The sequence below is a fragment of the Hoplias malabaricus genome, chromosome 14 (genome assembly GCF_029633855.1).
Source record: "Hoplias malabaricus isolate fHopMal1 chromosome 14, fHopMal1.hap1, whole genome shotgun sequence".
NCBI lineage: Eukaryota > Metazoa > Chordata > Actinopteri > Characiformes > Erythrinidae > Hoplias > Hoplias malabaricus.
In genome coordinates this window covers 24,051,152-24,074,503 of record NC_089813.1, presented here as the reverse complement: position 1 = coordinate 24,074,503, position 23,352 = coordinate 24,051,152, and the positions used below count along the sequence as shown (strand labels likewise).

Below are 23,352 nucleotides of genomic sequence, written 5' to 3'. Positions count from 1 at the left end.
AAATATTAATGTTATAACTCTATACCTACAACTAAAGGCAGGACCTGGAGTGTTCAGTTTCTGTCCTGGAAGGCCATTGTCAAGTACAGCTGGGTGATCTCATGGCTCAAGTACATCTGATTCAAACAGTTTCTTTAATGCTATGTTTAATAGGTCTGTTTAAGCACAAATGTTATCATGCATTGCTGGATTAAAATCCCTTTCTTCTCAATAGTGTAATAGAGTTCTTAGTGCACAATATATTAACTTCAATATTCTGTAATAACAGGATGAAATGAAGTGGTGTTGCTGTGTTAACATACTGTATAAATATATATATTTACAAACTTGAAATAGTGTTTAATGTACAACTGGCACACAGTATCTAAATTCATGAAAACTTTTAGATTTAGCTGATTAGGTAAATGAGTTATTTTGTGTTCATCCCTGTCACTCCTTTATAGGTACGTTTTCCACTGCAATGCTCACATCCCACTCACCGCAAAGAAGGATGAGTTCATGACATTTGAGTGCACCAAGTCCATAGAAAGTTTTGCCAGTAAAGTACGCAGCTTGGTGCCAGTCAAATATGAGGTCATCATCATCACTGGAGATGTGAAAGGAGCAGGAACAGATGCTAATGTCTTCATCACCATGTACGGTGTCAACGGAGACTCAGGGAAACGAGCACTGAAGCAGAAGTTCAGAAACTTGTTTGAGAGAGGCCGCACTGACCGCTTTGTGCTGGAGATGCTGGATTTGGGTGACCTCCTAAGAGTGAAAGTGGAGCATGATAATAGTAGCCAAACCCCTGGCTGGTACCTGGAGTGTGTGGAGATTACAAACACTGCCAACATGGTGACGACTATCTTTGCCTGTGGAAAATGGCTGGACAAGACCAAAGCTGATGGGAAAATTGAAAGGGTCTTATACCCCAAATACTGATACTAATTCTTTTTTTTTTTTTTTTGATTTTCATTTTGATTTGTATATTAGTAATTTGTTTGTTTTTGTTTGAAACAAGAAAATTGTCTTTGTACTTTTTTTAAACACCAGTGAAGGCCAATATTTTAGAGATTCTCTCTCTCTCTCTTTTGTTTTTATTTTATTAATGCTTAGACACACCCATGTTGAAGCATTTTAAACATTTTATTTGAAAAACACATACAAAAAGGTCATATACAAGACAAGAAATTAAAAAAGAAAGAACAGTTTGGGTTAAGCTATGCAACTTTTTGCATCATTAGTAATAAATACAGTACAAAATCCACCAAAAGTGAATCTAAGTGTTTTTTTTTACGCAATATACACTTAATCTAGTTATCGTACATGATGATCATCGAGCTATTGCTTAAATATTGTCAATACATATTTTTTTCTACTTAACTATAAAATATTAATGTCAGAAAACATTGCGCAGTAACAGCAACAGCAGTGTCTTATACAAAGATAGCCACTTCCCTTTCACTGGCAGGTTATTCAATATTTTTTTTTTCCTTTTTTAACGTCAGCAGCAGAAAAAACATCAGAAAGATTTATGGTAAAATATTTTAACATATCTATCCATTCTCATACGTATATTAAAACCTGAGAAAGACATGCATTATAGAGCTTGTGCTTTAGGATCTACTGTTCATTCTGTTTTGCGAAACATAATACTATTGCTGTATGTCCAAAATCTGCTAGGGTGGTGGAGCAAAGAATAAATACTTTAAGGCTGGTGAGGCAAATCATAGGACATGGCATGTCTTCACCCATATCATTTTGTCCGCAAATAAATAAAAGGATTCCCGAGTGTTTGCTAATGCAACTGAGAAAAAAAATTATTTTTTTTGGCCCTTTTGGCACCGTGAAGCAGTTGTGTTTTGCTGTCTTTGTCTGAATTTAATCCAAAACAAATATATTGTGTTGTAGTGTTTGGAAGTTGCACAATGAAATAACTATCAGTGGTTGAAGTTCACCACAAAATTTACTCTACCTAGAGTAATAATTGTATCATTTTTTCTCATATCGTTCTTGTTACAGAAATAAAAATAAACAATAATGGCCATCTTAAATGTACTACAATTCATGATAGATACATCTTCAGACAGTCATTTAGCTCCAGACCCTGTTAAGAAGTAACAAAAAAATAAAATAAAATAAAATAAAATAAAATGGGAGGGGCTTAAAATAAAGTCATGTGTTCATCACAAACATAAGTGTGAATTGATGTGAGCTGTCTCAGTGTAATAGAAATCCAGCTAATGTAAAGTATTAGTATGACTTATGGCTAATCACAGTACATCTCACTCTGCACTAAGCTATGTTGTAATACAACCTTTTTTCTCATTATATGTCAGATCACTAACCGAGTTTAAAGAATTAAAGTAAAGAGAGCATGGTGCACATTTTCCCCAAATGCCAGTGAGAGGGTAGCCAAGCCGAGAGTGCAAAATAGGAGATACATGCAAAACATTTCCAGTCTAAAGCGGTTTTGTCTACTAGATCACAGCTGAAGTATTCTTTGAAATTGCATTAATGGAATGTAACCAAATCCACAGCACCACACACTAACACATTTCTGCACACCCTTTGATTTTTTTTTCTCATTTTGTCTCTTTTTCTCCTTTTAAAGTACAAATGCATGCAAAGCACTCCCATTTAAAGTATGCACAATGAGGTATTTATACACGTTATGTCTATGTAAAATAAATAAACAGATTAAATCGCGAAACTAAGTCAAAACTTAAATACGCACCCATAGTAGCTAAAGTTAGTCATAAATTATGATTGTTAAATACTTAAGGCAATTTTTTGACGCACAACATCCTGTGTAAACTATAGAATGCTGGACACAGGATGTGAGGGAAAAAAGAGATAAAAAGATTGCTCCGTACCCTCTGAAGTAAAAACGGACACTGAAGCCACAAGAAGGAAGCTCGACGGACATAACACTGCTCACACAGAAAAAAGTCTAGCAAGGGTCAGCGACATTAAAATCTCACTGAGACAATCATAACAGTAATGCCAGTTCATGATTAAACTGAAAAGAAAAAAGACAGAAGACTGTTTGCACCATGTATTGGGAAGAATTGCCTGTTTTTTCCTCTTTCTCAGTTTCTCTTAGCAGTGCATCTGGCTTGACATTTTATCTGAAAATAATGACCTATTTTAAATGTTGCATGACCAATGTTGACATTTTTTATTTTTTTTACAAAATTGTGACTAAGAGTCAATGTTATTTCTCCTCACCAGCTGGTGCATTGTGATACATTAACAAGTACTCAGAGGTTTTACAGGTGAGCAAACACCTGAAAGATAATGAATAAATATGTATATGAAATGAGCGATAATATGAGGAGTCATGTTTATTATGACCATGGACTTGAACAATTAACTTTAATTTTAGACTGATATCAAATTCAGATTCAGATTCCATTCTCAGGAAAGTACGTCTGAATCAAAGTTAATCAGATGAGTCACAAATAGGGAAACAAGTTATTATTTCAAAATATGATCATTACGGGTTATTCAAATTAAAATTTAAGAAAATAAGTCATTGTTTTAAGATAAAAATGGCAACCAAAAAAAAATCTGAATTTTGACTTACTTCAGTCAGAAACTGTGAAAAATCAAAAACAGACTTGTCTTCTTTACCTAGTGAAAACAAGCTCTTCCACTTTTTTGCTGCACAATTGGCCACAATGCTCAAAATAGACACCTGGAAAAGTCTGGCAAAGTCTGGAACAGAAGCGAGTGTCAGCAAATGCGGTATGGCCTTTCAAGTGCATTGTTGTCAAATATTCTTCAGAAATGCTACCTAGCCATAAAGTCATAAATGTTTCAGCATGGTCAATGTGGGTTTAACTAATGCTGAATGTATGTAATAACAAGTGGAGCTAAATGGTCACGGCAGGCTACGCTACTGTTTTTTTTCTTTCTTTCTTTCTTTTTCTTTTTTTTTTTTTGGATGGTGTTTACTGTGAGAACCGCAGTGTACACGTTTTAGCACTAGTCAAAGAGACAGGTCACTGAGTGCAAATGCATAAGCAAGGGACAAGAGAAAAATTCACAATCACATCAAAGTCAGGCAACCTCATAATATAGTGCATTTACAAAAATAACAGCTAGCTACATTAAGACAACAATAAATATTATTCCAGCATTGCAGCTACTTATTTGAAATGGTGAGAAGCTGAACCAGCCCCACAGCTAGGTTGGCATAATCATCAATAGAAGGGAACAAAGAAAGAAAGGAAGAAGAACAGAAAAGGAAAAATGAAAAACAATCAACTCAAAAATGCAGCTTAGAAAAGTTATGTTTGGTATCTATAAAACGATGGCTTTTCTCCCTTTTCATCTCCTCCAGAAATGGCAGCAACAGGTTTCATGCACAATATGACGTTAGAGCTGCTTTCTTAGCTGAGTAACTCTACATATACTGTACGTTCAAGCGATACCACACACTTACATTGCTAATGGAAACACTGAGAAGTAGGCTGTTGCTATTAGAATGTGTGCTTGTCCTACAGGCATTAAGGTATACATCTCACTCTTTGTTACGTCAGTGACAAGTTGAGAACACAGTGTCTTCAGAATTAGTAAGATATCTCTCATGCACAAACCATCCCATCCTATCCGGTATGTTCCCGAAGAAAAAAAAAATCTGATAAAATCAAAAGCCCCGGCCACTCACAGAACATGCATTTTGAAGTTACTTTTCTAAGCATGGAGATTTTTTTTCACAAGCACAAATACATACTGTCACAGCTTAAGTCAAGCCTGGCCTTGCTGTCACCATGATTACAGAAAGTACATTAAGCATCACTTCTGATAATTACAGTTAAGGATTGTTTGTTAGTATCATTTCATACAGTTGGGATTACTCAACTCGTGAGAACAAGGTTACCTTACGTGTTGCTAGCTCTTAACCCACCTTCACATCCCAGTCTACTCACTACATTTCACCATAACGTTAACGTACCACCCCCACATAGTGCTCATTATGAATACTTTGAGTTGTTCGACTGCACTCCCTTATGTTATAAAAGACTGCAGCACATCTGAAATACACCACTGACTACATCTATCTAACGCTTGGAAATTTGGAGGCTTCATAATGTTTATGCAATATCTACTGAAACATCATGAGGAAGGAAAAGCTTTAGGTTATCTGCAGTCGAGATCATCCAGGAGCTGCGCTGTCCTAAACACACAGAAGGTGCATGCAGGGGACCTTGATAGGAACCATCCCATTGACAGACTCAGCTAATCCCCACTGAGAAGTCCCCAAAGAAAGCTGCCTTGGACACTCGCACAGATCCGAACATTCTTTCTCCATGAATCCTCTACTGTCTCCTTTCTGGTTCCGCGCTTGTACTGGTTTTTTGCCTTTTATCCTACTACCTGCTTCACATCTTCAGTTGGCTCAGAAGGCAAGGTCAAAGTTGAGAGGTGATGGAGAGACAGACATTTGGCAAAGTACCCAAGAAGGGATAAGGGAAATAGGACAGGGCTTTCACCAGCGCTACAGAAGACATCAGCTGTCTGGAGTCAGCTGCGTCTCAATGTCCACCCTGCAAATGGGACACTTCTTATTGGTCGCAAGCCACTGATCCACACAGGCTTGATGGAAGAGATGCATGCAGGGTAATCTCCTGATGGATAAGAAAATATATTAGGTTAAACAACTGGAAATAAATGGAATTATTTTATAAAAGCAATTATACAACACTCTTCATATGTAATATAGGTGTAAATTTGTAGACACAACTTCTAATGAGTAATCGCCACTAGTTTATGATGAACCCATTGCTGATACAGCAGTTCCACTGTGCACAGATTTGATCATTTCTATAGAAAAACACAGTAAAATACGCCAATACCATAGGCCACTCTGGAGAAGTCGTCAACAAGGTCACCATGCATAATGCCAAGCCTCAGTAATGCTTTGGGCCATGAAATAGTAAAACTGCATTCGATGAAGTGCTGTAGCACCCTCCAATACAACTGGAATGAGTTGTATTTGTGACAGAAAATATTCAGCCTCAGTAAAGTATTTCCAAAAAGCCAAGGCTGTTACATTGGCTGTAGTGTAATAAATGTCCCCACAAATAATTTGTAAGCTCAAATTATTTTTTAACTCAAAAAGTTTCTAAAGATTAGAATGTAATCTATTTAAAGTATTTTTTTTTTTTACCACCTGGCCATTGAGGTGATATAAACAGACGTAAATGTCAGCATCAGCCCCACTGTGACTTATAACATTTGCAATGAATGTGTTTTGCCCCTTTTAGAACAAATCAGCTATACATAATAAGTGTACAGCTATTACGTATTCAACAAATGCAACACATTCACGGCAGAAGGAAGAAAATAGGCTTCTTTGCCTTTTGATCAAATAACATTAATAATGTAGACCTTACAAAAAAAAAATACTAAACTAAAGTACTACTAACAAAAAATAAAAACTATAACCATTTAAAGTGTGTCATACATTCCACATACCATCACAGTGTGATTTCACTCTAGCATTTTGAAGTAACTCACTTATTATTGGCATGATACTTAATTAGTCTAGTGAACTGAATTAGATTTACAAACGTTAATAAACATGAGCATTTGTGCAGCTGTACTTTTTCCACATAAATCAATGCTATAAGCAGAAACTCAGTATTTATGTGCCTGGACTGGTGCAAATTCAGGATATCCCTTGCATTAAAAATGTAATAATAAAAATATATCAATATAAAATAAAATATATCAAGTGTCCAACTATTCAGGGTAGGCTCCTGACCCACTGTGACCCTGAACTGAATAGGTGGTCATAGACAATGAATGAATGAATGAAATTATCCAAGTACCTCACATCTTCTCCATCCTCAAGCATTGATAGGCATATTGTACACTTCTCGTCTGTGTCCAGCTCATCCTCATCCATCCCTATTTTCAGCTCCAGTGGTCTTCTCTATATTGAGAGTACAGGGTAATAATTATACACAAACATTCTGCAATAGAATGAAAGAAAGCATGTTTTTTGGAAATACAGAGTATTAGGAACGGCCAGAACCACTGACCCAAATTTACCATGACATCAATGGTCAATTTAAGCATTCAAAGCTCACCACACAGTGTACCGCATGGTAATAATAAGCAAAGCTTTAGTATAAATTGTTTGATTACAATTTTGTATGAAACACATTCTGATGTGGAAAGCTCACACTTTATAATGAGCCACCTATAAACTGCTGAAGAGAAATATTTATAATTTTTTACCAAACTATGAAACTGAGGATAAATTCTAGAAAGTAAAGTCTGGAAAGTCTGGAGAAGAATTCCAACACTGTAATTCACCATTCTGTAAATCACAGAAGTGGAATTATAATGGGTTGGGTGAAGAAAACCAATTTCCCAAATTACAATTAGAAACAAATATTTTGAAATGTTTTGGAATGTCTTACTCTTTAAAAAATACCCCTTGTTTAGAAATTTCATTAACAATCAATCAGATTTATTATATATATATAATATGCTATGGTAGTACTACTGTTATGATCAACTCATATCACATATCACATATCAGAACAACACACACTAACACAACTCCACCTTGTGAAAGTCACTGCAGCACTGACAATAATCCTCTAGCCAAATAATACCTGCTCTCTGGTGGTCCAATAGGGTTCCTGACCATTGAAAAACAGACAAGCAAACAAAGCATGCAGAGGAACAAAGGGGCTACATTCTGTAATTGTAGAACTACAAAGTGCTCCTATATGATCAGTGGAGCTGAGAGAATTGACAGTGAGTGTAGGAACAAAGGGGTGGTCCTATTGTTATAGTTGTTCTGTGTATGTATAATATAAATTCAGCTGAGCTTACCTTTTTGTATTTATGAGGGAATGTAAACCTCTCGATGGTGGTTTGCACAGCCCCTCGGTTCACATTACCGAGTCTGTCTTCCAGCTGTAAGAGCTCCTGTAATTAAACACACATGCATTATGTTTAAAAGCATTTTTCTTCTATGTAGAAAAAACAAAGATTTAAATTCCTGTTGACACATTGCTGGAGGGTTTTTATCCATGTTTTGTCAACACTTTCTGAAAGCAAGGCCATTTTGTAAAGAGAGTGTTTTTTCAATGAGTAAATCCATTAATAAGTGCCTCTCCTTGCTGAATTAATGACTGTTTTGTGAGAAACTATGAAAATTAAAATGGAATCTGACAGTACCTCATAACTTTCCCGCACAGCGGTGGCATGGCGAGAGGGATTGAGGCCTTGCAGGGTCAACAGATGTAATTGCGGATATGGGTAGTTTCTGATCTCATGAACAACCTGTAAAAAAACAGCACCATTAGACCCTTTGAAACTGAATATTGAAACTGAAATATTATTTATAATTTAATACAGCAGTAGTGGATAGAGAAAAGCATTTCTATGAGGATGATCGTATAACCTGCTCCACTGATTTTGATATAGCCTAACATTAGGTGTGTGGATTATTTACTAAAAAAATCTTCTCTTACAAATACTCTTTCTCTTTATCACTCATAAACTGTATTCTGAATTGAATAGCTTAATACACACACAAAAAAAACTTAAGAGTTATACCACTTGTGCTGAGGATGCGTTCCTGGGGAAGTGGTGCAGCCTGGGAGAAGCCAGGTAGTGCTGATAGTGCTGAGGGAGCTGAGGGACATGGTACTGAGGGTGAGGCAATCCAGGATCCACACTCAAATCCCTGAGAAAACCAAATAGTAATCTTTCAGTATAAAGCCAGAAATCTTCTCCATTGCATTCAACTCTAACACATACATTACAGAAAATAACAAGAAAATGCCTGGTAACAAAATGTAGGAGATAATAACGAATAAATTCTATTATGAGGGTAAATAAAAGTTTGTTTTCCTATGTAAACTGTGTTACAACAGACATTGTCCATTTCTCCAAGTCACACAGCTTATATATCAAAAAGAATCTGTAAATACAGCCTGGTTTCCACTTTTTCTGATGTCCCATAAGACAGTAGAGTTACACATAACTGCCTATTCAGTCTTCAGAAGTTTAGTCCTCCTCATTTATGACAAAGTTATAAGGACTGATTCAGCTTAAACTGCAATTTGGAAGAGGTATTGAGCTATTTTGAATTCAGAATTAATTTATACATCATTCACAAGTGTACACAAAATAAACAACCTGTTTAATTATAAGGTTAGGTCATGTATTATAAGGATATATGTTACTAAGTGGCAGCTGTGGCTAGATTCCTACAGGAAAATTGGAGGCGGTGGGAGTGAAGGAAGAGTACTGTCCTCCTCCCTCAATCCATTGCTGAGGAGCTTGCCCTTGAGCAAGGTGACAAACCCACAACTGCTGCTGCTCTGGGTGTGTGTTCACAGCCCCTAGCACACTTGTGTGTGTGTGTGTGTGTTCACAGCCACAGCTGGGTTAAATGTGGAAAACACATTTTGTTGTATATTGTTTAATGACAAATAATGACACATTTACATTTTTTTACATTTATTAAGGTTTTACTTGTAAGTAATGTTGTACCTAATGTAATCAGTAAAGTAACCATTCATGACAAATAATCCTTCATGACAGTAACAAGGCGGCCAAGACAATGTGGTTAAAAAGTCATCAAGTAAAAACTGTGTGGGTACAAAACGACACAGTTTTCTATTAATAAAACAATACAGAAAACTATAATTACCAGTCTGTTCCTTCAGCCAGGTAGCGCGGCTGCTGTGGGACAGGAGGAGGAGGAGGGACATGGAGAGATGGGGCGTAATCATACGGTGGACGCAGCGTCTGGGGATGGTGTGGCGTTCTCTCTTGGGCATGTCTGCTTGAAAGAAACAGTTCTGATTTGATTAAAAGGGGACTGCCAGTATTTTATTAATAATTCATCGTTTTTAATAATTCATAAATTAACTCTTGAGAGACATAAAATCATTCAAGTGGTTCTCTTTCATCATTTGTTTATTATCTAACTATGGGAATTGGCCTCTGTATGACCAACTGAGGAATCACAAGGGCACTATGCCTGGCAGATGACTGGCAGACCAATCACAGCATTGATCTATAAGCACCAGTGGCGATTGTTCTAAGACTGCAAGGGAAGCTCAGCTTCCCCTAAAATGTCAAAAAATAAGTGATCAAATACATACTGTTGTGTGTACATGTCATTGAATAAATATGCACTACAACGCACTCAACTTTTGTTCAGAATCAGCCTCTTATCACTGGTAAAGACGCAGCTTTCCTCTCAATCATTCCTGCAGTCTTACGGTGCTTTAAACAGTGAGGACACTGAGCGTCCACAGAGTTCAATAGCGAAGTTGCAGCGAAACGAGACGAGTCATTGGATAAATGCTGATCTTTGTCCCGCCCATCGGACGCTCAGCGTCTCTGGGGGTCTATGGGGCAGTGGGCTGGCCTCGGCTGGCCCAGACGCTCAGCTTCTGCATGATGATTGGATGATCTGTCTGAGGCTGAATCCCTTTTTGATTGACAGTGAAATGAGCGAATCAGCGATCCTTTGGTGTAGAGATCCGTGGGAGCATTACATTTTCATTCTGTTCTGAGTTGAACCAGAGACTTTCTTAATCCACTTAGCAGCATTTTCTTTGTTAAAAACGACTAGCGACAAATCGAGCTTCTATTTCTGGTGGGGTTTTTTGTAGCTGCTTGTGTTTGGAGACTGACTTCTATCACTCTTTCTGACTTCTATCGCAGTTTCTGTCCAGCGGGTGCTGCTGAGCCCCTCCACCGTCACAAAGCACTCACAATCGGACACACTTCACATGGGCTAAGGCCGTTTAAGCAGCCTAGCTCTGCTGGCCATTGAGAGGACACTAGTCAAGTCCCTGGAAAAGACGCCTTGTTGGTACGACAGGGTCATAGATCATTTTCTTGAAAAGGAACGGAGGGTAGAATTAATATATAAATAAACCGACACATTTTATGATGTAGGCCGAAATTGAGCTTCCCATCCTTGAAAGACCATCATCCGCCACTGGTAAGCACATATCCTTACCATGCTTGTCTGAGATGAGGAGAAATGAAAGATTAAGTGTATGGAGTCCCCTATCCTTTAGTTATTCAAGTTGTATTTACTTGTGGCAATTCCTTTTACAACTGCTCTTTTGTTTTGTTCTGGTCTAGTTCTGTCACCTTATTTCCTTGTGTCCTTTGTAATTAGCCACTCCCCGGTCAGGTGTCTCTATCACTCCCAGGTGTTTTGTGTTTCTCTCGGGTTTATAAACCATGTCCCGAGTCTCAGTGTTTGTCCACCCTTTTTACTTACATGTTCTTCTGTGTTGGGCTCTCTGTTTAGGTTTCTGTTTAGTTTAGCCTTCTAAGTCTCTGTTTAGTTTAGGTCTCCTTGTTTAGTGTCTAGGTCTGTAGGTCTTTGTCTGGGTCTACAGGTTGTCTTGTGTATTGTCTAGGTCCATGGTCTCCTTTACTCAATATTTTGAGTTTCATATCTTGTCAAACTTAGTCTACAGGTCTGTGTCTAGTGTTTTGTTATTAAGTTTCATGTTCTTTTGATTAGTTGTTGTTTTCAGTGAGTTTATCTTTATTTGTTCTATTGTGTTCTTTTGCATTTTGTTTATAATAAAAACCTTCCCTGCATTTACCTCTGTCTCCCTGGGTACTTGGCATGACACATGGAAGAATTTTAGGCTCAGTTGCCTCAGATCCTGAGGAAGATAACAACAAATACGCTGTCTTACCTCCTAGATGTACTACATCACTTAGCATTTCCTCACCACGCAACTATGGCTTTATAGAAATTTACTGACCAACAGCAGATAATTTCAGTATTGACTTGTCCTGTATTGATTACTCTTCAGTGTTGTCAAGAAGTAGACTAAATGCATCTTCTCCCTAAGTAGTCAGCTTGCAAACAATTGTCCCACAATATTTCTGTTCCCAGCTATTCAAAGTAAGTAGGGTTTCAGGGGAATTACTTAAACAGGTCTCTCTGGTCCACTGAACTTGGAATTGTCAGTGGTGCATCACTGCTCCCAGACCTGGGAGTAGTCTACCATTTCACATCCACTGGCAAAACCATGTAAAGTGACAACTCACCTGATGCTCACAGAGCAAGCAAAGCTTCAGGATTCTCCTGGATCACTTGAAAAATCCAGCGACCAATGAGGAGAAAATTGCAGTAGCCACATAGCATGACCCAGTCAGGTCTGAAACGGTTGAGAGCAATTACTGGTCACACAAAGGATAAGGCTTCAGACAGAACTCTCAAAGGAGACATAATATTATGTTGAGGACCCAGGATATACAACATATGCATATGCAGTCTTCCTGGGGTTTTGCTTCAAGTGGAGGGCTGTCGTCCATGAAGCAATGTCAGCCAGTAATGCTGAGATCCAGTTGGAAAACTGACTCTCGGAAGGTGGGAAAGAAAAGAGTAATTGATAGTTGCCATCAAAGCAGTATTAGGAGAATCCATGAAAATCTATTACATCACCAAGAGAACAAGTGTAAAGAGAGAAAAAGACCCAAAAAGAAAGTATACAAGGAGTGGATGTGAAACATCAACACGTTACCTTCTCCAGATAAGGCTGGAATACTATCCATGCACAGTCAGTGATTCCAAGAGAGCAGAGAGGAATATGACTGCCTCAGAGGTTGTGTCAAATGCTGCAGAAAGATGCAGAAGAATAAGGACACATGACAGTTTGGCAGCCCAGCATAAAGCATCACAGTCACTGCTATTGGGGCAGTTTTTGAGGAATACGATGATTTGCAGACAGACTGGTTGAGATCCTGGAACTGACTCTGGGTGAGAAAGAAAGAGAATTGATTATAGACTGCTTGTTCAAGATTTCTGAGAGAAAAGAAAGTAGCAATACCGGTTTTTGGCTGCTTTCAGACACACTCTGTCTCCTCAGTATTGGATGCTTAGTTCCAGTTAGGACCTGCCTTTGACTGTTTTGCCAAATTGCTCTCAGTTTGTCCACCCTTAGTCTCTGCCTTCTAAGGATGAAAGCTGGGTACTAGCCATATACTTGTGCTCTCTACACGAATCCTTGCTTATGTGACCTTTGTGCTGGACCTCTTGAAAGATATCCTAAACAGGGGCAAATTCTCTATACAAAGCATGCCTTAGTAGCTTAGATAGGTCATTTGCCTCATGAACACTTTTCTCTTTTCTGGGGAAATGCTGTTCCAAGCCCATGGTAAAATATTTCACTCCCACCAGGACTGCCTCTGCCTGTGAGTCAGGTATGTGAGTGGTTACATCTGAATTTGTTGGATCTGCTACTGGATGTGGTTGCAGCAATCCAATGCACCCGGGCCTCTTTATGGCAGCATGTGATCAGGGTCATATATTTCCTCCCAGCACTTAGTGATTGGTAGAAGATCATTTTTAAAGGGTTTGCAGCACATGAGAGTCTTCAAGGTGCATTCCACTAGAGAAGAGCTTTTCTGAAATACGTGTGCAGTGGGCAGCTGAGCTTTACCACACAAATTTGTCAGTTTTTATCTGCTGGAAGTCACAAAGCCGGTGAAACTGGTCAGATTCTCCCTGTCATCTCCTACTTTGGTTTCTTACAGCTTTTGCCAGCACCCCTGTGTAGTCGGCTTAGCGTCTTCGACTTATGGCCTTTCAGGAGGCATGGCACAGTCCCTGTATGCCGGACTATGTCACACTTGGGATACCCAGTCATGTCTGCACGGCATGTCTCATTGTCCATTTCAAAAAGCATGCAGTAATGAACTAATTATGAAAGAGAACACAAAGTTACTTATTGTCACTGTCTAATCAAAAACATGTATCTCAATTTTTGTCAATTTTTTAGTTTTCTACATCATTTTAGCTAATCCGAATCAGAATCAAAGTATCACATTATATTTCACTCCTTGCATTTCATAGAAAAATATGCAAAGAGTGAATTGCAAGGGAGGTAAGCCTAGTTATACAGGGGACAGTCACACCCAGATATCTGCTGGTATAGGTCTGTCAGTCACCTGCCAGCAGTGGCCCAATATGCTCACTATACACAGGGCATGGGGCCCTGCAAATAAACGAAGGCCCTTTTGTCTCCCCTTCATGTCAAGTTAAAGAAGATGAAGCGAAACCTTCCTTCAGGATATGAAAAGAGGAAAAAAAGACTCCACGAGACTGAGCTGTGGGAAACAGCAGTGAGGTAAACCTGTGACTGATCTTCTCAAAGTCGGACTGTCTACGAACATAGCTGCAGGAATATATCTAGAAGTGGTGTGCACTGCACAGCTGCTCTCCACAACCTTCAAAGCTTTGCAGCACCCCAGTGTCATGAACTAAACTGAAACTGAAAAGTGAACTGATATTTTTATATTCGTACTAGTACTCGTTTAAACTTCCCCAAACACATCAGTACACTAACAGTTTCTTACTATTCCATTCCACCTTAAATAAATTATGTACAGTAATCCCTCGTTACTTCGTGGTTCATCTTTCGCGGATTCGCTACTTCGCTGTTTTTTTCAAGGGGGCTTATGGCTGCTATATCTCGGATATTGAGGGAAAATCTAGGAAAACTGTGAAAGATGAATAGCCAAAATATTTCATTAAATCCATTAAAATTTCATAGACTAGGCCTGTAGGTGACAAAATATATCATTTACAAGTATTTCTTACGTACAGTACATGTATTGTTCATGTCCACATCCGAGTGAAATTTAAATCACAGCTTAGGAATTACTCTATTAAAGAAACTGGTAGGATATCACATGTAGTTCCAGCTGAAAAACATTATAGAATGACTGTTTAATGCAAAGGGTGGGTTGTTAACAGTACAGGAAAGGTAACCTGAGAGGGTTACATGAAAAATATCTTTTCTCTACTTCAGTCCACCTTAAATGACTAATGCTGACTTGAATGCTGGAGGGCATTATTATTTACAAAGTAAATAATGATAAAATTTTATATATTGTTATTTTAAAATAAATATTGTTTACTTACACCTCATTTTGTTCTGTATATTGCTGTTTATTTTTAAGACAAAAAAGGAGAGAGAATACAAGTGGAGTGTCAGGTGCAACTGTAAAAAAACAGGTCACATTTTGACTCAGTTCAGGTAAGAGGGCCCCCTTATCAAAGTTTTGCTTAGGACCCCAAGGAAAGTCTGGAACGGCTCTGCCACCATGGTTGGTCACACAGAGTTTGTATCAAGTCAGATCATGTCAAGTCAAGTTTACTTTTATAGTGCTTTTTAAAACCAGATGGTGTCACAAAGCAGCTTTACAGAAACTGAGAATGAAAACAAAATTGAAATTAATAACCTCAGGTGAGTAAGACAAAGGTGACAGTGGCAAGGAAAAACTCCCTCAAAGCTGGAGGAAGAAACCTGGAAAGTAACCAAGACTCACAATGGGGACCCATCCTCCTCTGGTCAAACAAATGATAAAGAATTTAAGAATTTAAGGAGTTTTAATTTAAAACTGCAAACAGAATCAGCTTTGCGGCCTGCATAGGCTATGTCCCATTGTGACCTATTATTTTCAAATGGGGTTTTTAAAAGAAAAAATATAGTTAGTATATATTGTTACAGCCACAATGTGAAAAATGAATATACATATGCATGACATAGAAATACAATGATTCTCAAACCTGATCTTGTAGTATCCCTTCTCTGCACATTGCAGTGCAATCCCTGGATAGTGTTTCACAATGTAGGATTTCTCATTGTTTCTAAAATAATAGAAAAACTTAAAGTTCAAGATAGTCCAATAGGAAAGCTTTTCAGCTCTGCTCATATTGGACATCTTGTCTTGCTAATGAGAAAGGCTGCTTTGTGAAACACTCACTGATGTGACTAATCTGGCACACTATATATCTGAATGATTACAGATTCATTCATTCATTATCTGTAACCCTTATCCAGTTCAGGGTCGAGGTGGGTCACAAGGCGGGAATACACCCTGGAGGGGGCACCAGTCTTTCACAGGGCAACTCACACACTCACACCTACAAACACTTTTAGTTTAGGACTGTGGGAGGAAACCGGAGCACCCGGAGGAAACCCACGCAGACACGGTGAGAACACACCAACTCCTCACAGACAGCCACCTGGAGCAGGAATCACACTCACAACCTCCAAGCCCCTGGGGCTGTGAGACTGCGACACTACCTGCTGCGCCACTGTGCCACCATGATTACAAATACCTCTTCTAATTTATTGTACCATTTTAAATTGTTTTAATAATTTTATGATTTTTAATCTTGCTTTTAACTTAACTGTTTTTTATGTAAAGCATTTGAATTGCTCTTGTATGAAAGGTGCTCTATAAATAAACTTGCCTTGCCCTGCCTTACCTAATGAGTGATTTCACCTACATCACACATGATCACACAGGCTCTCTCTTGTGCATGGAGTTTGTAAATCTTTCATAGGAATGTATTGCCCTATAGAAACAGAATTTCAGGAGCAGCTGCACATGAGCCTAAGCACACTTAACTTGCCACAGTAGCCCTGAAGACACTGTTACGTTTTCCTTCCATTTACTTGTGCAAGGCATGTTTTTTAATGGTATTATATTTTAATACAAAAGGTCAAGAAATATTTGAGAGAACCATTCACAGATACCAAAAATGTTTTGTTGCTCTCATGCAAAATAAAAACATGCGCACTCAGATTTGTTTTCCTTGCATTCAGACTTCCCTTGCTTACTTTCAGATTTTTACTGCTCACACACAGATTTGCACTGCCTGCACGCAGATATATCCCAGGTATTTGCAAACTGTTATGTGCTCAAACTTGGATTTTCTGCACACAAGGAGTTGGGGATTTTAACCAATGAAACTGTTGTACCTGCTCTTCTCATTGTAATTGCCTGAAAAGGAAACACTGAACTCAACCATATCTCAATCTGTTTCAACATTAGCAGACTCAATGGCACATTCACTCTATGACTGCCACTGAGAAGCAGGCCCAGGGTTCACGTTAATACTGACTTCACATGTCAGTTGTTAAACAAAAATATAACAGTCCATAAAAACATTGAATATTTCATGTGGTGCTGTCTGTTTGAGGGTCATAAAAAGGCCGGGAATTCCTGCTTTACAGAAGAGTGTACTTCAAGACCAGGCAAGTGAACCTGTTTTCAAATGTCAGAACTTTAGCTATGTTTGTGGTTGAAGACTGTACCAGGACCATACCTGGGCTGTGGAAGGATCCTCCTGTGCTGTGCCTCCAAGATCTGCTGCTGGATGAGGTATTGCTGGTGTAAAGCCTGAGGTAGGAAAGGGGGGCCTTGGATGTCCTGGAACTGCGGCGCTGGCATGTGGCTGAGAGGCGAATGGAGCGGGGCGGCTGGCTGGTGCGTTGGGGCAAGGTGCGGGTTCATCCCCGTCTGAGATTGTCCTGGATGGGGCATTGGGAAGTCAACAGGGATCTGGGCCTGTGGGCCTACGTGGAAATGCCGGCAAGAGGTAGCATGGCTATGCTGATGCCTGTTAAACTGAGATCCTGCAAGAACAACGACACTACATCAAATAACGTTGGGCACAGAGAGGCTCATCTATAGGTGCATGTTTGAGCCCTGTTTGAGTACTACGTTTCCAGAGATACTCTTAAAATAAATTCCATTAATACCAATGAATGGTGGTAATGGGTGTAATGAAGAATGCAGGGTGAGGCAAAGTGCTTTATGCAGACTTTACTGGCTTGAAATACTACCAAGGCTTCTTGGTGTTAGTTGGCAGCGGAGCTTGGGGTTTGCTTTTGGTTCTCAAGGTCGCTTCTCTCCTTCCAACAGCTGACACTTCGACAGATGTGAGTGAACTATTATTATTTACGGACTATGCCAAGCAGCTAGCCGAACCTCTCAGAGGGAGTTCTTTGGCCAGGTGATGGCTTCCACACCTGCCGCTACTTCAAGCTCTGCTAAATCTACTGCTTTGGCTGACATAGATCTTCAAGACGTGGCTCCAACAGTTGCAGTGGCAAAGCATGCAATAAAACATTATAGTAAACAATGGGGGGAAAAAAAGAAAAAGAAAAAAATTACACTGAATGAATAAATGAAGAATGTCAGTCTCATATCAAGTGTTTATAATGTAATACTGGGAAACATTATGTAAATTAAACCAAATAATATGTATTTAACTGTAAAACTTTCAGAGTTTGTCCTGGAGGTGTGTAGAAAAAAAAAAGTTAAACTGAAAATCTCAAACACACAAACATATAGTATCATGCTAAAACAAAATTTTATTCTTATCTTTGGTTTCAGAACCCACAAAATTAATAAAAAGTGTGAAGTTGAAATGGATAATCATCTCTACACAAAAAAGACAAAATGTGTGTTAAACTAAAAAAAAATGATTAACCCAGTTTTGTCCAAGAATATGAAGATCCTTGCGCACTCTAAATATATCTCTTGTATATTTCTATTAGTTGTCTCTGCCCAGTCCTGAATGTTCCATTTATCTCCAGCTCCCAACACATATGTGTAAGGTAACATAGGACTTTAAAATTGTCTGATGTTTGGAACTGGAAAATGTGAACTGGTTTGGGGTACCAAGGTTTGGACTGACACCCTCTGCTGTGAGAATACAAGAAAAGTCCATATAGTACCTTCATTCTATTAATGAATGAGCATGTCTAAAATTAGAAATGGTGTACCAGTATTCATGCAACATCAGCAGAAAACATTGGATCAGATATGAAAGTGGGGAAAGAATGAATTCTGTTAGGCCCTGTAACAAATCTAGCCTGAAACAGCACACAATCAAATTGTGGGATGTAATGGCATCAGCTGTTTATTTCTTCCTGAGGGCTAGTTAAGGGTTTGGATCATTTTTACATATTCAAGTTAAGGGCTTCAATTTAACAGTTGTAATATATATTAAACTGCCTATTGGCTGATACTCAAGCTTTCATTTTTGCTAACATTAAAGAAATAAAAGGCATTGTGCCACCTTTGCTTATAACACCTTAATACCTCATATCGACCCACACAGAAGAAAGCGATGTTGAATTTTGAACCCAAATCATATATGAGAAGTATGAAACACCTTTTAAGTTGGCCTTGGATTTTCATCGATTTTCCAGGTGTTAGCGCTCAACACATTTATGATTTTGTTAAAAAACAAAAATAATGTGAACACTACTGTAAATGATGATCTTCAGTGTTGACCCAATACATTTCTTGACATGCACAGACATGAACATTGAACTTACGAATATACTCAAGACTTTTAAATGGAAAAATTGAAATATTTGTGATTATTACAAATAACTATCAATAACACATTGTGTGTCATATACAAAATAAATTTAAATGCAGATTCTAGCATAGCAGCACAGTATCAATTCATAGTTTTGCTCTTCAGGAGTAAGAAAAAAATGTAATTAAATTTTGTCTTAATATGTAAAATCAATCAGAAAGTTTGACTAACATCTATATATTTGAAGTAAATATGTGATGACTCTGGTAAGATTCTGATATCATCAGTTATCCATTTTTTTCTATTAAGCAAAACCCAGAAAGAATGAAATGGTGCATCTGAAGTAGATGAATCTACAAAAAGAGAAAGATGTCGGTGAACCTCAAAAAAGCAAACGTGATTAGTCTCTGTGTTACTCTGTTTAGGGAGGGGTTTTGTGTGCACTTCTGGTCTATATCTTGCTCAACCTATGCATTTCCTAAACATAAATTAGGTTCACAGACACAAAGGACAAACTATATAAATTACGAATTCAAAAATCCAAGGTAAAATATACAGCCAAGACATCGGAAGTAAGACATAATGTAACTATGCTTAATATATGTGCAATTAATTCCACCCAGTGCCAGAATATCTTCCAAGTGTTAGTGGAAAAAAGAATAATCACAGAGATGGAATGTTTGGGATACCTCCACACACCACAGAATAGGGACATCTACATTGCATCAGGATAATTTACTGGGATAAGACTTAAAGGTGCAGTTCTACATTTTCAGAGTGAGATTTAAAACTTTCTAAAAACAAAAACAATGATCCCAATAATTACAGATTAATAAGGCAGAACTAAACACTGCCACATTGCATGTCAATTTTAAAATAACCTAAAATATAAAAATCATCATACTGCACCTTCAAGTGCCTAAATAATCAACATAAATGACCACATATAAACCCATTGAGGCCTCGTGATGAAAAAGCAAGGAAATCAATCTATCTTTGTCACAGCAGGAGGGAGGAGGTGGGGGGAAGACAATAAATGGAAATCAGCAAGAAGCACACTGGAGGTTAGGAAAAATACTATATTCTTTATTGAAAAATATTAGTATAGGTGGATCTGTGTCATAATAATAATTCCATGCAACAAATAAAACAACATTGACCAAAGGCAAGGCCCACCATGCTCCGTACAGGGTTAACAGAACAAAAGCAGCATCCAATGAGCAGATGTGTTGGCTACAGCACATTACAGTACAGCAGGGTACATCTTTTCTACAGAAAGATTACATTGGAGTCTAATCAATGTAGAATAAAATAATATGAATAATGTGATTCATGCATTGAAGTCTATTACCAGAACAAAAGGTAGAGAAACCACAACCAAAACAATAGACATTTCCACTCTAATAGAGGATATTTGTAGCAGTGCAGGAAATAAACATCCCTGTGAAATGGATAGCATTTTGGAATTTGTTAGTGCAGAGACTGGGTAAAGTGCTTTATTAATTTACGTGATTTTATGCTGGTATTTACTGATAAGCCAGGTTTAAGCTATATTCAAAGCCATGTGATCTGTGTTTGGGTGATCAACACAGGTGCAGTGTAACAAATGCATGTGGGCTTTTCCATTTCCAGAAATTACTGTTTAACAGAGAATTTTGTTTGAGGCCTCTTCCAAATTACATCACATTTTTAAAGCGCCCCAACTTTGGACAGAAAATATGCACGCACATATAGAGAGGTACAATGCACCTTTGTGTGTTGGAAAGGGGTTGCGTCTTCTTTCGGTTTTATGAAATTTTTATCTGCAAAATGCATCCACTTTACAGGAATTTACACATGTTGACTACCAAGGCTGGATGGGGGGTACATGAGTCACTTCTCTAATGTTACTATATATGGGTTAACTATAGCAACTTAACAGAGAGACAATTCTTTTTCTAAATGTGTTAGCTTGGTTTTTTTAGTCTTTAACATAAGGGAGTACAGTCTTGGGTGCTTAAATACCAATGTCGTCTTCTGATGGAAAGAGGAAATGAAGAAGGGGATCACAAAACAGCTAAATGCAGAGAACAGGCAGAGGCCACACCACACAGCAGCAGATGATCATTAGCTACACAATGGAGGGGGGACGACAAAGATCTGATAATGCAGAATGTAGAGCCAGCCTCGATACTATGAGACAGGAAATAAGAACAGAAATAAAAGCACAATGAAATCGTTGATGCCACTCCATGGAAATCAGTGCCACGCTAGCTTTAGTTAACTGGCTAGCTACGTTCACTCAGCTAGCTAGTCAGCCGGGCAGCTAGTAGACGATATGAGCAAGCTAAAGCAGTTAGCTAGCCAGCTAGGTTCAGCTAGCGTTGCTAGTTTAGAGGAGATTCTCGCTTCAGTTTAACGTTACCTGAGAGCCGTGCTCTAACTGAGAGAGCAAATGGCGAACCCCTATCAGCACTAGCAGGCCACAGCCAAGTACCAGTACAGCTGTGTTTACGTACAGTTCCAATGAAGAGGGTGTTTTTTTAAATTAAGCGTCAATTCATATAAGATTTGTAATACTTTATATAACAAACTAGTGTAGCTAGCTGGTCACCAAGGCGCTGCTTACAAAAACCAACGCCTGAAAGCTGTCCAAAAAAACTCGTCTGAAATATGTGCACATTTTCTGGTCTATGAATAATGCTTTACATTTATCTGCATTTTCACACGGGTAGCTGAGAAAAGCACGTTCACCACATTGCTTTTGTTCGGGCCTTAACTGGGATTAGCGACGCCGAGGCTGCGAGTCGATTCCTAAATGAATAGATTCTCCGATCCTAAGCGTTTGGGTCGAATCCATACAACTGGACACAAGCAGTGGATTTAAAGTTTGCATACACAGTCGTTCTTTGATAAATCAATATGCATGAAGGGCTTTACTTTAAACAAAGTTGAAACACAACTTACAATGTTCAGTTTGCAGACAATTTTGCCTTAAAATCAACTATCCCAGAGCTAAATCCTCCATCCAGCTGAAGACATGAGCGACAGTCAACTTGGCTTTTTTGCTTAACGTTTCAACAAATGTGGTAGCCCATGTTTTTTGTATTCATTAATACAAAAAACACTCATCACTCCGTTTAACGGACCTAGCCGCGGATTAACGTTAACGTTTGCCGTAATTTAAAGACCACTGCGACACAGGAAACGTACAATTAATAACGACAAAAACAATGCGATTCAGAATGCCCCCAGTCAGGCATCGTTATAGGAATTCACCAGCGATTTAAGGATATGTTCCAAAGCATATGCTGTGCTAGCTGGCTAGCTAACGGATTAGCTTGCCCTCAAACAGAAATCATGCAACGATTTGTTTGAAACCCTCCCTGGTCACTTAGCTTGCTTGCTAGCTAGCTAGCAAGAAGAGGGCAAACCACAACCAGCCTGTTTATCACTAACGTTAGCACACGACCTGTATCGTAACATTACCACCAAGGTCGAGTCGATTAGATTTGGCTGCAGAAAGTGGTCGTGTCTAGCTACGTTAGCAAGCAAGTGCTACATATTGTCTCTGAAGATTTCGTACATAAACATTACTCGTTCGAGACAAGTAAATGTAATAAATACCTCTATTTCGTACTGAGCCGAAAACTGGAAGAACCAGGTATCCAACGTGTACTAACACCATCTTTAAATCCTTCTTAGCGTTTAACAGTCTTTAAATAGATGGCTCAAAATTCTCTCCACTAAAAAAAAGAAATATCTAACGTTACATTCAGGCGGAGCGAGCAGTGCCTTGAAGACAAAGAGAGAGAGACTGCTGTAAGATGAGCACAAAGCTCTGAACATGAGGAGAGCGCTGCGCCGAGACACCGCTGGGGGGCACCACTGCGCTCATCAAACACGCCTACGCTCATTTTCAGACATAACATGACAGACAAATGCATGGATAAGCCAAATCCATAAGGCGAGGTCAATTTTATATATGAACCCGCAGTGAAAAGCTTTTTAAAAAAATACGTTTAAATCCTTGAATTTAAAGTTAAATGGCTGTTATTTACAGTCATCTAAGTCAATGAATTACTGAATGTCCTAGAAGTAATAGTCAAGATGACAGTCATACCTTGATTTATCTGGAGTGAATATATAGTGGTTTCTCCCCTAATCCACTGAATTTCATTTTCAAATGACTCCATTAGCTAAGGTTTAAATCTTGTGGAATGTTCCTTTTC

The 23,352-nt window shown here is 38.5% G+C and overlaps 2 protein-coding genes across 5 annotated transcripts in view; one reads left to right on the top strand and one right to left on the bottom strand.

Annotated features, from left to right (window-relative positions):
* loxhd1b (lipoxygenase homology PLAT domains 1b) overlaps window positions 1–924 on the top strand; it is a 33,970-nt gene extending 33,046 nt beyond the window's left edge. The window contains exon 40 of the mRNA XM_066643252.1: window positions 444–924. Coding sequence (XP_066499349.1) covers window positions 444–924 — 481 coding nt within the window. The remainder of the gene's footprint in view (window positions 1–443) is intronic.
* A 196-nt stretch (window positions 925–1,120) lies between these two features.
* On the bottom strand, window positions 1,121–22,994 carry ark2cb (arkadia (RNF111) C-terminal like ring finger ubiquitin ligase 2Cb). 4 transcript variants are annotated; one of them, XM_066644536.1, is made up of 8 exons: window positions 22,748–22,994; window positions 17,132–17,441; window positions 9,674–9,808; window positions 8,572–8,701; window positions 8,191–8,295; window positions 7,843–7,938; window positions 6,825–6,928; window positions 1,121–5,618 (listed from the first exon to the last, which is right to left on the bottom strand). In XM_066644536.1, the coding sequence occupies exons 1-8, from the start codon at window positions 22,806–22,808 to the stop codon at window positions 5,501–5,503; spliced, it is 1,059 nt and encodes a 352-aa protein (XP_066500633.1). In that variant the 5' UTR covers window positions 22,809–22,994; the 3' UTR covers window positions 1,121–5,500. The 4 variants fall into 4 exon arrangements, 3 of the variants coding, with proteins under 3 accessions (XP_066500633.1, XP_066500630.1, XP_066500631.1); XM_066644533.1 differs by lacking the exon at window positions 22,748–22,994 and adding an exon at window positions 17,652–17,689; XM_066644534.1 differs by lacking the exon at window positions 22,748–22,994 and adding an exon at window positions 17,652–17,689 and having other exon boundaries at window positions 9,674–9,805.
* Window positions 22,995–23,352: the final 358 nt, after the last annotated feature.

Excerpts from the sequence above, each read along its gene's own strand:
- ark2cb (XM_066644536.1), bottom strand. The coding sequence starts at position 22,808 with ATGGTGTTAGTACACGTTGGATACCTGGTTCTTCCAGTTTTCGGCTCA. Across the intron at positions 9,809-17,131 it reads AGGATCCTTCCACAGCCCAG|CAGACATGCCCAAGAGAGAA; the intron begins GTATGGTCCTGG and ends GTTTCTTTCAAG. Across the intron at positions 5,619-6,824 it reads GAGGATGGAGAAGATGTGAG|GAGATTACCCTGCATGCATC; the intron begins GTACTTGGATAA and ends CTTATCCATCAG.